Source organism: Enoplosus armatus, chromosome 4, assembly GCF_043641665.1.
Source record: "Enoplosus armatus isolate fEnoArm2 chromosome 4, fEnoArm2.hap1, whole genome shotgun sequence".
NCBI classification, from domain to species: domain Eukaryota; kingdom Metazoa; phylum Chordata; class Actinopteri; order Centrarchiformes; family Enoplosidae; genus Enoplosus; species Enoplosus armatus.
In genome coordinates, this window is record NC_092183.1 from 10201738 (window position 1) to 10215447 (window position 13710).

At 44.0% G+C, this 13710-nt stretch overlaps 1 protein-coding gene across 1 annotated transcript; it reads right to left on the reverse strand.

The window, feature by feature from the left end:
• Positions 1 to 10330: 10330 nt before the first annotated feature.
• On the reverse strand, positions 10331 to 11964 carry gadd45ga (growth arrest and DNA-damage-inducible, gamma a). The gene is made up of 4 exons (XM_070903877.1): positions 11845 to 11964; positions 11631 to 11732; positions 11309 to 11519; positions 10331 to 11142 (listed from the first exon to the last, which is right to left on the reverse strand). The coding sequence occupies exons 1-4, from the start codon at positions 11895 to 11897 to the stop codon at positions 11029 to 11031; spliced, it is 480 nt and encodes a 159-aa protein (XP_070759978.1). The 5' UTR covers positions 11898 to 11964; the 3' UTR covers positions 10331 to 11028.
• Positions 11965 to 13710: the final 1746 nt, after the last annotated feature.

Here is a 13710-nt window from a genome sequence, read left to right on the forward strand (position 1 = left end):
AGAAATGATTATCTCATAAAGACAAACAGCAGATGCAGAACTTCCTAATTCCTCCTCCTTACATACATACAGTACATGCAGGCATGCGTGCAAAGGGCAGGCGCACGCTCTGATACACAGGATCTACACAAACAGCCGCACACATTCATGCAAACTGACAAACCTACAGATCCTCTTTGACTCACAAATCAAGTGAAGTCTTTTGTCTGTGGCCTGTGTCCATGTCTGTGAGGACACATGCATGCTAGTGTTTGTTCGCAACAGAAACAGATTGGTTCAGTGTCAGTGTACAGTAGTTGCTGGGTAGAGTTGAGGAGTCTGCGGAGGATGTTGTGGTTGGCCAACCTCTTTCTTTGTTTCATAAACTGTCTGTCTGGCACTCTGCTGTTAGACCAGGACAAAGGAGCCACTTTAGCGCAATATTGGCCTCAAGAAAGAAGAAGTTTGTCTGAGGAAAAAGACTATTAACTATTTTAAAGTGCCTGCCTTGTATTATAATGCTTTTCTTCCATTTTATTATGCCAAAACAAACTGGACCTGGTTTCAGTCTTTCTGTCAGCCACTACTCACGTTTCTTAAGTGGCCTTAAGCAAGACTCTGAATCTCCAGCTCCAGGGGTTGTGTTGTCAATCTCATTTCACATCCCAGTGGAGGTGGAAAGCAACTTTTCCAACAGAGATCAATCCAGTATTACATTTGCTTGTCCATATTGTGGCTATGGACGAACTGTCACTCAATTACCATATCCCAGTTTTCCAGTGATTAGGCAAACGTGATTGCACCCACATGCTTTGTGGGTTTTCCGGGGACAGAAAAAAAAAAATGCGGATTACTGATTAGATTACCTCTCCCCTGCCCTGAGGGCACATTCAGCTGAGGAGCTGATGGTGGATTTAAGACAGAGGGGGGGGGGAAGGATAGAGAGACAGAGATGACAAAGAAGCTCCTGTTTTAAGGAAATAAACAGTAAAACACACACACTCGCATACAGACGTACACGCTCACTGTCATGAAGCTACTGTTTACGTGCTGCAGCTGCATCCTGTGTGGCAGGTAACACATGGCTCCTACTGTATGTCGGTTCACACTCACACACACACATGCACTCACACAACATGAAAACACACACAAAAACATAGACACATTCTTTTTTCGCTGCGAATATACGAAAATGTTTTCAGATCACTGGTACTGGTAAACAATCACAAAAAAGACGTCAGCCTATTTTGTTTTATTATACAAAATAAGATACTAAAATACAATTGACATAAAAATGGATCAGAATTCACGACTTATTATCACAAAACATAAGAGATAATTGTAACATCTATGTGCTATTGCCATCTTTGTCTAGATTTGGCTTGAGTTTTGTTTGTGTTCTAGCACGAGTTTACCGTATTTCATAATTGGGTAGATAGCAGAGCTTCTGTGTTTTGTGTGTGTCCACAGTGATAAAGTGTTAAGTGATAGAGTGTTAACTGGAAGACAACAAGATCCTGACGGTAAAGGAACCTAAAACAGGTGACAGAACCAGCAATCAACTTCTGTCATAACAATAACAGCTGTATAAAGAAAACATACACGTGAGCACATGTGTACACTCGTGCATGTGCACAAACACAAAAACACACACTCAGGATACTACTTTCAATGTCAGACAGTTGCTCATGCACGAACACACACACAGCCTCTACACGACCCAGAGGTCAAGAAACTTTTCATGTCTTAACAACAAAAGTAAGATCAACCTTAAGGAGTGTGTTCAGCATTCATCACAAACAAACCATGCGCGCGCACAAACCCACAGGCAGATGCACACACATACACTCCTCATAACCCTTCATTGGAGATTAGACTGTTGATTTTTAATTGGTTTATCAGCGTGTGTTTGTTTGATCCTGGTATTATAGCCCAGTGTGTTTTCTTCCTTGAGTGAGCTGATTAAAAAATCTCCCCCGTCAACACACTGCCAGATAGATACCACTGTTTGATTAATTCACACACAAAAACACACATGTCATAATCCCCGCCCTCCCATTGGCTACTGTGGAAGCCTTGTTTCCAAAGCAACATTGGAATGCCGGGTGTGTGGCACCGCCCATTTCAGGAAGGAACTGCATGTAAACAAACCCGGCATGTGCAGCATTGTGTGCTCCGTCTGACTCTGTGGTAAACAGAGTGTGACTCTGGGTGCAGGCAGACTGAGGCTGACCTATAGGATTACATGTTGTTCTGCTGCCTGGAGATGTTGTTTGTGTGTGACCTCATGACATGGAATCATCAAATCTGAGCTAAGATTTACAGATAAAGAAAAGAGGCTATGAAAATGTGTGTTTAACTGTGTATTTAACTGTGTATTTATATGTATGTTAGGTACCCAAAAGGTGTGCTGCAAGTCAACAACAGTCTTACATCAGTGTGGGAAAGCAGGTGCACATGCACAACAGTATAATGTCAGTGACCTGTCCTCCAGCGTCACGTCTTTCACCTTCCCATGTCATATGGGATGTCCAGCCTTTTGTGCTGCTGTGTGTGTTTACTTCTGCAGTCTAGTTAGCGCAACATGGCCTTTCCTCTGCAGGCCAGCAGCTAAAGGTAACCAAAGTTCAGGAGATTTAGCACTGAGCGGCACATGACAGCTCAGACATTTTACTATGGTATGCCCTCAGTGGCTGGACCATTAAGTTCTCCTCTGTGAGAGAAAACAGAAGGGGGGAAGAATAACAAGGTTATTAAAGAACATAACAGCAGATAAACACATTCATAACAGTGATCAAAATACCCATACACTGAGACACCTATCCCATTGAGCAAGACCTCCCAACAACCAATCAAATTTCTGTTACCAACAGCAACAACTCGTGTTTATGCCTCCCTCTAGCTAATCCTGCCCTCCGATTGGCTGGTACCCGAGCCTTGGAGCACAGCCCCTTCCCCCCTCTCCCCGCTCTCCCTCTGCCTATCCCTCCATCCCTACAGATTAAGTAACACCGGCAAAACAAAAAGAGCTTATTTTTGTTTTTCATCAATGACAGTGCACCCACACAAACAGGGGGCTTGTTTATATGTAAAGGTATCTGCTTTATGATGGCAGAGAAACGTGTAGAGGTACAGAGACAGCATGGTGGGAGAGGAGGCGGGATAAACTGAACCACTGTTGCCATGCACCCTCAGTGTGTTACTAGGTTAAGTATGGTATGTTGCTATGAAAAAAAACCCAAGTGCAAGGAAGAGGGGCAATTGCATCATTCCCTTGAAAAGTCCTTGAAAACATGTCTCTCTCCTTTGTACCCTGTGCAAAATTCTAATTGCACTTTCAAATCATCCTCTGGGAGGACTTTCAAATTGAAATGCTGCACATGGTGCCTCAGTGTGCAAACTTCTAAATGTTCTCTCATGCATGAAAGAGACTCCAACTTAAACTCTTCTCAGTATTTTTGCTCATGACTCTGGCTCATTGTTATTGTAAAAAAAAAAAAAAGCATGATCTATGTTTATCAGCTGTACTAAGTCTTGTTGTTCCTTATTTGCTGCTGGCAGCGAAGGCAAAGAGTACGAACACGCAGCCAGCTGCTATTTGTTTTGATCTGTCGGTGAGCGTTCAGAGGCTCCATTAGATAAGATATGTTGCCAAGAACATGGTCAGTCCAGATCTGACGTTATTACGCAATACCTTAGTGGTTCAAGGAGCATGTTTTAACTCCTAAGAAAACATGTAAGCCCCACATGCCTATAGGAACGCTGAAAACATGTTGTGGTCAATTTTAATATTTAACCCTACCACCAAGGTTATCACATGACTTTGTTATGTATATAGTGTGTGTGTGTGTGTGTATGTGCACAGTTTGAGAGTATTCATAATCTACTAATACACAATTACACACACACTCTTTCAAAGAAAGTCAACTTGTTTGTGCATGAGCAGGAGGCTGTCATGATGAGCCGCTGCATCATCGTTCCCCTAATAACCCTGACCTGTAATCGAGTGACGACACAGCACATGCAAACAAGGCCTCAACCAGGGATCCTCCTCTGCCCTTTCCTTTACTTCCCTATCTGCTCTATCTCTTCTGTTCCCTTCCTCCCCCGATATCTCTCCTCTCCTCTCTCTCCCACTTTCCCACTCTTTCTCTCTTTTCTCCCTGTGTCCCTGGCTGCACAACCACTCTCGAGGTTTCTAATTAGCATGTGCACTGAAAGCAGAGAGGCAGCCTGGCAGTCACATTGTTTACTCTCGGTGCTCTCTCTCTCTCTCTCTCTCTCTCTCTCTCTCTAAAAAAATGTCATGCTGCCTTGACACCTTTCCACTGGCTGTACCTAAGCACCATGAACTTCCTTAAAGTAAGAGCTTGTTACGTGTATCTCCATTTTTTTTAAATTTTCTTCTTATTGCCAGTTTGTTTCATGCTTGCACAGAACCGAACAATGAATACTTAGTGGACAATGTCTTCCTGTTTCTCTCCCTTTTTTTTTCCTGTGTGTGTTTGTGGCACATGTGTGCACGCTACAACACTGCTCTTGAATTAAGCAATCTCCATGAGTAAGAATGAGCGATGCTATTTCAGATTCTACTTTGTTTAGCCTGAAATAGTTTTACACATCATCGTGATGGAATGTGGAATTTACACCATCCATGCAATGTGTTTATCTCTTTCTTTACACGCTGTTTCAATCAATCCTTGAATCAACCCAGTCATCCAGTCTGCCTTGTCTGTCTGCATGGCAGGACGGATCTGAGACTCTATCATCAGATGAGCAAATAGCTTGCAACTTCCCCGCATTTTATTTGCATGTCTGTATGTCTGTCTGTATCTGTGTAGACGGCAGTGTTCACCGCCCCTCTTCTCCGGCCTGCACTTCTATGGCCATGCCTTCCGGCCTGCTGCTCTACTTACGGATTGCAGGCTATGAGAGGGGATTCCTGGCACGGCTTTGAGTACATGTGCTCCTGAAAGGATAAGCTCAGCTATGTCAGTAATGTGTCAGCCCTGCCGAGGTTACAGGCTGCTCCCCATATTTGGCAAATCACTTAGCGTTGCCCCACCTCAGCCAGACTGGCAGCCACAGTAAACCAGAAAGTATGAATACAATCCAGAGGCAGACAGGCGATAAGGGAAAAAGCATGAGTGAGAAACAAGATGGATTCTTACATTCATGAAATGCCATAGTCTTTAGTGAACGATAACACACTTGGAGGCTTAATTTTAAAGCATTTTACACTATATTTGGCTTCCCTCCTCTGTCCTCTACTGTGCCAGAACAAACCAGGTGAGACTATAAGACTCTGAGCTGTTTCAGTTGTCCTGAAATATCCTTTGCCTTTTACACTTATCTCATTGCATCTTATGTAAAGAGGCAAACCCAAAGGCCCAGTCTCATTTGATCAGTGCATTTGGCCTCATGTCACCCTGTGTGGACTTGAGTCACCTTCTTGATTTTACATTTTTGTTTTTAAGTATTGTGCATTTTAAGGTTTGATGTGATGGTGTTCACTTCATGGGAAATACCACGAGGCGGGATCAAATTAGAAATCTGGCACTTGGGACATGTGATCTAAGTTTAGCTGCTGAGTTGTATGTAAGGTCACTGCTGCCATGGCTCATATAATATTTTTCATAAACCCTGTGACCAGAGCTTCATGGCAAAAAGGCAATGAGGCCACACACACACATAATCCTGTTTATGCTAATAATATAGACATTGCACTCAGAAATCACACATTTCATCCAGTCAATCCATTCAGTTGCTACTGAATAAACACCCTGATGCAATCCCAGGGCAATTTTTGCAGATGCACCAATTGGAAAACAAACATCCAAGTGATTTTATCCAGCACAAATATTTTCCAAATTTAAAGCCATTCTCTCTGCCCAGCTGTTATTATTATCATATTTAAGACAATTGTCTCATTGGCATTAACCAGAGAACCAAGAGTAGTATTTCACATTAACAGCAGTTAAGTGTGTGTCATGACCTCATCTGCAATGACCTGCTCTATGTGTGTGTCACTCTACTCCCCAGTGGGACACAGTGGATCTGTGTGTAGGTCAGGTGTGTGTGTGTGTGTGTGTGTGTGTGTGTGTGCACGTGTGTTTGTAACTTGGTCACCCTCCCCTTGGCTCACACACACAGCTGTTTTACTCAGTCTGATTACAGGTTCTGTAGAAAGACAACCGCGACCATTACTTCTGAACTGAGAGGTTTGGATCATGTGATCTCATCACTCCCAGTGTGGTGCGGTCATCCCAGGTGCCCAGGTGTGTGTGTTTGTGTGTGTGTGTGAGTATGCTTCGAAATGTACAGCTACCTCAACCTAACCGCAACCACAAAACTCAAAAACCACCCACATCAGGTCATAATGTCAGACTGACAGTGACTTCTCACAAACAGCAGTCTCAGTGTGTGTACATGTTGTTGTACTGGAATCATCTTGGCCACCGCAGCACTGAGAAATTCCCTGCACTGTGACTCTAAGAACTTCTGAAAGTTGCAGATTGTGCTGGCTCACCACACGGCCTCTGAGGAGTGAGCTCACTGTAAGATGAGCAACAGCAGGAGCAGAAGCAGCTAGGGTGCAGCTCATTTCTCCAGTGAGTGACACATACTTAGATTAGAGACACCCAACACCAGCCATCCATCTATCTATCTCTCTCTGCAGCCTGCCAGAGCCAGCTGGGCCCTGAGCTCATGGTACCAATCTGGCCACGATAGAGAGAAAGAGACAGAGAGAACTAGACTCAGAGCTGGGTGGGGTGAGAGGGGATGCTGCCTGCCAGCTCATGGTGTAATCTCATCTTGCTGTGGTTACTGTAAGTGAGATGTAGAAGGGAATGGGAAAAAGGGACCACAGTTCCCCATGAAAGTAATGGCTCTGGGAAGGGCGGAATATCACTCTACCAAAGTCCCTCTGAGGCCTTTAGCATTTACAGTTGAACCAAGTCTGGGAATCATATCCCAATATGGAAACACATACTGTAACATTTCACCAGGGTTAAAATAGTCAAACAGCAAACACTATGTGTTACTGTAACACCACAGGACACATTTTGTAGCTTAAAACAAACATTTAAAATATTAACATTGTGCGTTTCTTTCCTCCCAATATGGTGTAAGCAAAGCATATCATATACCTCAGAGATCCTCAAGTTTAACTGTGCATCAAAGGCTATTACTACAACAGACCCTGAATTTTCTTTTGCCTCACTTTGTTTTCTTTGGCAGGCTTGAAGAAGGTTTTTAGAAGGAGGTTTGACTTTTGGGGGAGTTTTCAGATTTAGTCAGCATAGTGTAAAAGGGCTGCAGCTTCAGTTGACTGAGCATTGCTCAGTTGAAAACAGTGGTCCTTGGTGATTATGAGATTCATTTTTGGGACTTTTTGTTTCAATCTCTGACTAATTCTGCTCTTGCTTAGGAATTGTCGAAGGAAGGGTTCAACATTTTGGGAAAAAAACATTGATGAATCTCGATACCACTCTCATATCTGTCCATTTAATATGAAGCTGGAGCGAGTACCTGTTGTGTTGTTGTCAGACTCCAGGAAGTCACTACCCCCAGCCAATCAATAGTCCTGCACATAATCCCCTGTAAAACTTCAACTTGTTATATTTACATTTTGTTTTTTGTAGGATTAAACAGACATATAATGTGTTCATTGGTTAGCTTTAAAGTTGCTGGCAACTTTCCCTTTGTTCACAGTCTTTATACAAAGATAAGCTAACCAGCTGCAGGCTCCAGCTCTGTATTGACAGATGTGTGTTATCAATCCTTTCAACTCTCGGCAAAAGGGTGAATAATCATATTTCCCAAATTGTCGAAACATTTCCTTTATGAAGGTAAGTTATCAGTTGATACCCTTTAATCATCTAAGTGAATGTTGTGTCTGTAGTAGATCCGTCAGGGTAGAAACTGAATATGTGAAATAGAAGATAACTCATTATCAGCACTTCATATATAGGAAGAAAAGGAAACAGTCTGGATAGCACTCTGGAGTAAACAACTGCTTGATGTTTACCATCTTTCTGTGCCACAGTTGAAAACACTAATGTTTCCAAGTCAGAGCACACATCTATCTGGTCTTGCGCCCTCCCTTTCAGTCTATCGTAGCTTTAGATCTCTGGCTCAGACCTCGCGCAGACAGCCGCCTGCCTCGAAAGTCTGAACTGTTGCTCCAGGCTTTGGCACCACACTTGGGGAAGATGTTTGTTAACTCCATACAAATCGCAGCAGGGGCAGAGGCAAGCCTTTCTTGTTCTCTGCCGGCCCACATAAACCTGTAGCCAAAAGGAACGTAGCGTAAAAAGCAAGCAGGTTGTCGTTGCATAGGGCTTGTATGAGTTGCTGCTACAGAACTTAGGGTTGAGATAACAGATAATGAAGACCTGAGTGATGCAGACGTGGAGAAATGAGGTTTTAGAGAGCACAAAGAAGAATCTGATCCATCACAAAGGCTGTCAATGTAACTTTTATCCAAAGAAGGTCATGGATTTAGTCAACAATACACTTACTACTTAATTGTAACTACAACACACTTTGTTTACTCGCAGCACATAATAAAACAGTCAACATTTATATTCTTGAGGAAATGGGTCTTATCTAGGACATTAAATATAGCTTTTTGCCAAAGAAACGGTCAAGATTAGGCACAATTGCTTCTGCTATTGTTGCTGGTAGTCTTCTTTTTTTCATGGCAGAAAACAGAAAAGGCTGCCTGAAGAACACTGACCTGCATGGACACAAATCCTTGAATATTTTGGGTGCTTTCGGAACCATGTGCTAAATAAAATAACTTTCTGTTTTCAAAACGGTTTTTGGTTTACATTATGAACATTTTAAATGTGCCCCAATCTACCCTGAGAGTTGGCTGGGACTTTTATACGTAATTTTCATAAGATGATGTATTTCAACTTTTATTCAGACACAGGCTTCATGTTTTTGTTCATAGCAGGGTCCAGAGTGCAGCAATCGCAGACAAATAGTCATCAAAAGTCACATCAGTATTGACAGTGCATGTAAGAAAATGACTAGTTTTGTCAGAATTTATGATCATGTAGTCTTCCATATGCCTACCAGTGCAGATATTAATGTCCATGGAAAGTCCCTCTATTGCATCTCTACAACTACAAATTCTGTCTGAGTAAAGCTTCCTCTGTTCTTAGAACACTGAGCAATTACCTGAGATCAGTCCCAGCAGAGAAGGACTGCCTACTTTGCTTGTTTGTGTGTGCTGTGTGTGTGCATGTGGTTGTGAGTATGATGTGTGTGTGTGTGAGAGTGTGATCATACAAGCGCGTGTCTGTTCATGCTTGTGTGCACCTGTGTGTTCAGGCGTGTGCACATGCAGGGTATGACCAGCGGTTGGCTGGAGGCAGAGGAGCTGCGGAGAAAAGCGAGATGAGTTCCTCTGAAGTCTGCTATCTCTTTGATGTGGGCCGCCTTTTACTGTCAGCCTCAGCTCAGAGCCGACCGCAGCACTCACACACTTCCCCTTACCTGCCACTGATGATCTTGCTGACCCTCATTCTGCTACAGCCCAGCTCCAATTCCAGTCCATTTTCTATGGTGGTATTGCACGTGGCTGTGTGTGCACGTGTGTACAATATGTATAACTTTTCATCACTTTCCCCCATGTGCATTGCCAAATGGTTTGCATGAATTTTGTAAGCAATTGCAAGATTTATTAAACTGAACTTTCATGCATCAAAACCAAGTATATGCAATACTGTACTGATACTGATTTCCAAACAGCGCATCTCTGATATAAAGTTTAACCCCAGCGCTCTACAGAAGAGCAAAATTGGGTTATTGATACCATCCAGCCTCCCATTTCCACTTGGATGCTCAAAACTACAACTAAGCACTCTACCAGCTGACACACCGACCTCTCTAGCCTCAGCTGCTGGTGCACAGAAAACAAAAGAAAGCTCTCTCCTGCAAGACCCCCAGCCTCGGCCTCGATTCTGGCTGCAGCGATTGTGCAAGCTGTCGCATAAAGCAGCTGGTCTATGAGCAGTAAAAGGTCAGTGCCGGAAAAGAGCACGTCACAAGCATCATTATTTTGTAACTACTCTACTCTCTCTCTCTCTCTCTCCCTTTAATCTCTCTTACCACCATGCAACTTTCCGTCTGCCACCCACATTTCACTCCTCACTCTTTTACTGAGCAGCTGACGTCGTGCAACACTTCCTGTTACCATGATTCTATATCTGTGCAATCTGCTGTGTCTTCCTACACTCTGCCGAACCTTAGCTGACCTAAGGTTTGGCGAGTGCCAGTGGTCTGTGAAGCTTCGTGCAAAGGTGAAATAACATTTTCTGACAAGAGAGGATGAGTTTGATTTCAAATGTTTATTCACAAAACATTAAAAGTGAGTTACAATTCAAATGAATATTGCATTGTTTTCGTCTGCATGTTTGAAAGTAAAAATAATAGTCCATAAAAAAGTGTCACAGGTACAGACACAGCTCAGATCAGGATTCGCAAGCAAAGTCTCTGCTTTTTCCAAGAAACTCCTGATGGCTGCACTGGAAAAGAAAAATAAAGTCCATTTAGACACTTTCAGACACCCTCATCTGCACCAGCATCTTCCTTGTTCCCCTCTGATGAGATTCAGTCCTCCGCACTTTCATATGTCCATTTCTTGCACAGTCTGTCTCTGTGACCTTCTCTGCTCAGTTCCCCATTGCCTTTTATCAAGGGCAGTAACTGGGTCAAAACTTATCATCTTTTCATGCATTATGCAGCACACTCCAAATCCTTCTCAGTGTCCATCAGGCTCTCTGTCCACTCCACATACGCCTGACCCACGTCCACACTTGACCTCTGAACTTGAACCCTTCCCTCAGGGTAATCCAGAACCAACAGTGCTGACCCAGAATGCACTGGAAGGGTGTGCTCTTGCAGGGGGGTTACACAGCCACAGCCTCTTAATCCAGGCATGTGAGGCAGAAACACCCTCAGCTGAAGCTCAGCTCCTTGACTTTCTTTTCATCATCTTCATCATCATCATGTGAAGCGTTGTTAGTGGAATGTTCAGCGCTCTGGGAGTGTGATGGTGGGCACCCAGTCGTACACACTGCGGCTCTCCTCACAGAACAGACTCAGCTTGTCCAGAGCGGGGTCTTTCCACGGGTTTGCACTGGGGCTCTGAAATAAAAAAAGAATGACATATTTAGAGTCCGATCCCCATGCCGCAGATATAGAATATGCAGACATGCAGTAACTTGGCAGCTTGTGCAGACATTTCAGACAGAGAGTAGTGATGCATGCATGATTCACTGGCTGCCGGCTCCTGACTGAGGACGAGACGTACCGTGACGAGAATGCAGTGCGCGTCCTTGGGCTCGCCGGTCTCGTCTACACCCACGAGGTCGGCCAGGCGCTCGATGTCGTTGACGCGCACCACGTTGATGTCGTTGTCGAAGCAGAAAGCCTGGATGAGGGTGAAGTGGATCTGAAGAGCGATGTCACACTCGTACTCCTCATCTGTGGCTAGGACGCAGAATGCCACGCTGTCTGGGTCACTGTGGGGACAAGACAAGAAATGTGGTCAAAAAAGATTCTCTCATGCTTATGCTTAAATTAAAAAAAATATGGCAAGTGTAGTTAAACATTTCACGAATTGCAATACTTACACATTCATGACTTTAGCAGATTCATAAACTCCAACTGTCAGGTAGTCCTGCTTCTTAGCAGCGACCAGCAGCTCTTCCAGGGCTGCGCCTGCACTTTGCACCCTTCACAAAGAAAAACACACATCATCAGGACACTGGGCACTTTTTGATGAACAGATATGAAACATTAAACCAAAAGCTTAAATAATGTCGCAAATGAGTGTTAAATATTCACCTATCTACGTTTTCCATTGTGTTCTCTTGTCCGCGGATCTCTTCCAGAGTCATAGTTATAATCCAAGCGCGATCGGGATTTTGCAGTGAACAGAGACGGCTGTGTAGTTCTCAGTGTAGTCTGTTGCGTTATTCTGAGCTCGGATCAGCCTGTGGGTGGATTTATAGCAGGTCAGCGTAGTTTCTCGGCAAGGGGCGGTCTTTTCCGCTCCTGCCTCATGCCATTGGCTCAGAGCAGCCGGGGTGAGGAAAGCAAAAGTCCCCGGGCAGTTACGCGGAGCATGTTGACAACCCCACGTGGGGCAAGATTACAACCTTTCAAGAACCCCCCCACCCACCCACCACCCAATTCCTCCTTGCCTTGTCAACATCCAACATCACCGCAATGAGCAAAAACTAAAAGTCCTGCTTACGATGGACTTTCAGACTGCAAACAGTCAGAGACAGTAAAGCCTGAACCCACTGTGGCTTCCACCTGATCACCACGTAGTAAATAATATTCTGGCGTGTTTATGACCTAAATTTATAATGCATACACACTAATCACGTGATATTACACGTTTTTGAATAATAAACAGAAAGCATTTGAAAACAATTTTTAGCATCTTAATTCATTTCTTTAATAATGTGATTGTTTACATTCTGCTGATCACAGATGGGGGTCATAGGTTATTCACGGTGCTATTTGCCACTTCGCCTCTTAATTCCAGGAACCCTGCCTTGTGTTTGTAGGTTATATAATTGTTATGCACCAAGCCGTGTTTTCTCATGGCAGTTCTAAAAGCCAGGGGACTTTAGCGGACCGCAACCTCTCAGACCATCACACAGGCGACAGTGTAATTGAATATGCAAATCGGGCAAAGGAAATCAGGTTAATCAGCAGTGAAATGAATCTATTCCATGATAAACTCTGGAACATGTTTTAAGGAGTGGACTTCCCCTGCGGTGGGGAATCACTGGTGTGTTATATATAGCCCATAGAAACTTTCCCTGTAGTCTGCCTTGCATAAACTGCCCTTAATAAACAGCTTGTTGATCGTACACCTGCATGCGCGTGTTTCCTATCAACCTGTTACTCAACGTGCCGCTGTGTTTATAGTCTTCCCGGGAGTTACAGAGCTTTCCCGAGAGCGAGCCTGTCCTGACCCAAATAGTGTGAGATGTCGGGATGGCGACGTGTTTTAGAGGGGTGACCGAAAACAGCTTGTGGCCGGCACACGCCACTTTTTGTTCGCCCATTGAAGAGGAGGTTTAATTGCCAGTCTGACTCGGCGCGTGTCGTCTCTCCTCGGAGAAAGAAAGGCGACTTTGAGTCACAACAATACTCACGTCCTCCACCTGCCCCCGGTCCTGTGGTGGGGGCTGGAGGACGTGAGTAGCCTGTGTATGTGTGCGTGCGCCCCACACTCTTAATTACTCCATTCAGCGCCCTGCGGCAGATGCCCGACAGATGCGCGTGGGCCCCTCCCGAAAGCGCCACGTGCCGCGGCCAGTAGTCTTTTCAGGCCAGTTTCTCTTATCAGCATGAGGCTGCATGTGTTTACATTCAACATCATTCGCTTTTCAGACACATGCAGAAGGCTGTGCATGTTTACACACCGGTTGGCTGGTCTTGTCTTCACTTTTTATGAATTATCTTTACTAGAATAAGCAATAATGTAGAGTACGTACGAGTAATTAAGACTTGATAAATAATAAAACCTCAAAAGTAATCATGAAGAAAATGTGCACCCCTAACAGACATTAATACCACACAACGGGGTACAAGTACCACAAAGTGGGCCTAATTACAAGAATATTGCACTCTCTTAAAGGTTGTTATCTTCAAAGACTTTTTGTTAAATGATGACTCAAATGATAAATCACT

What these genes read in the sequence shown, in the direction of transcription:
- gadd45ga (XM_070903877.1), bottom strand. Translation starts at nt 11,897, where the DNA reads ATGACTCTGGAAGAGATCCGCGGACAAGAGAACACAATGGAAAACGTA. An exon ending in TCTGCTAAAGTCATGAATGT is followed by an intron (nt 11,520 to 11,630) that starts GTAAGTATTGCA and finishes TTGTCCCCACAG; the next exon opens with TGACCCAGACAGCGTGGCAT. An exon ending in CGCACTGCATTCTCGTCACG is followed by an intron (nt 11,143 to 11,308) that starts GTACGTCTCGTC and finishes TTTTTATTTCAG; the next exon opens with AGCCCCAGTGCAAACCCGTG.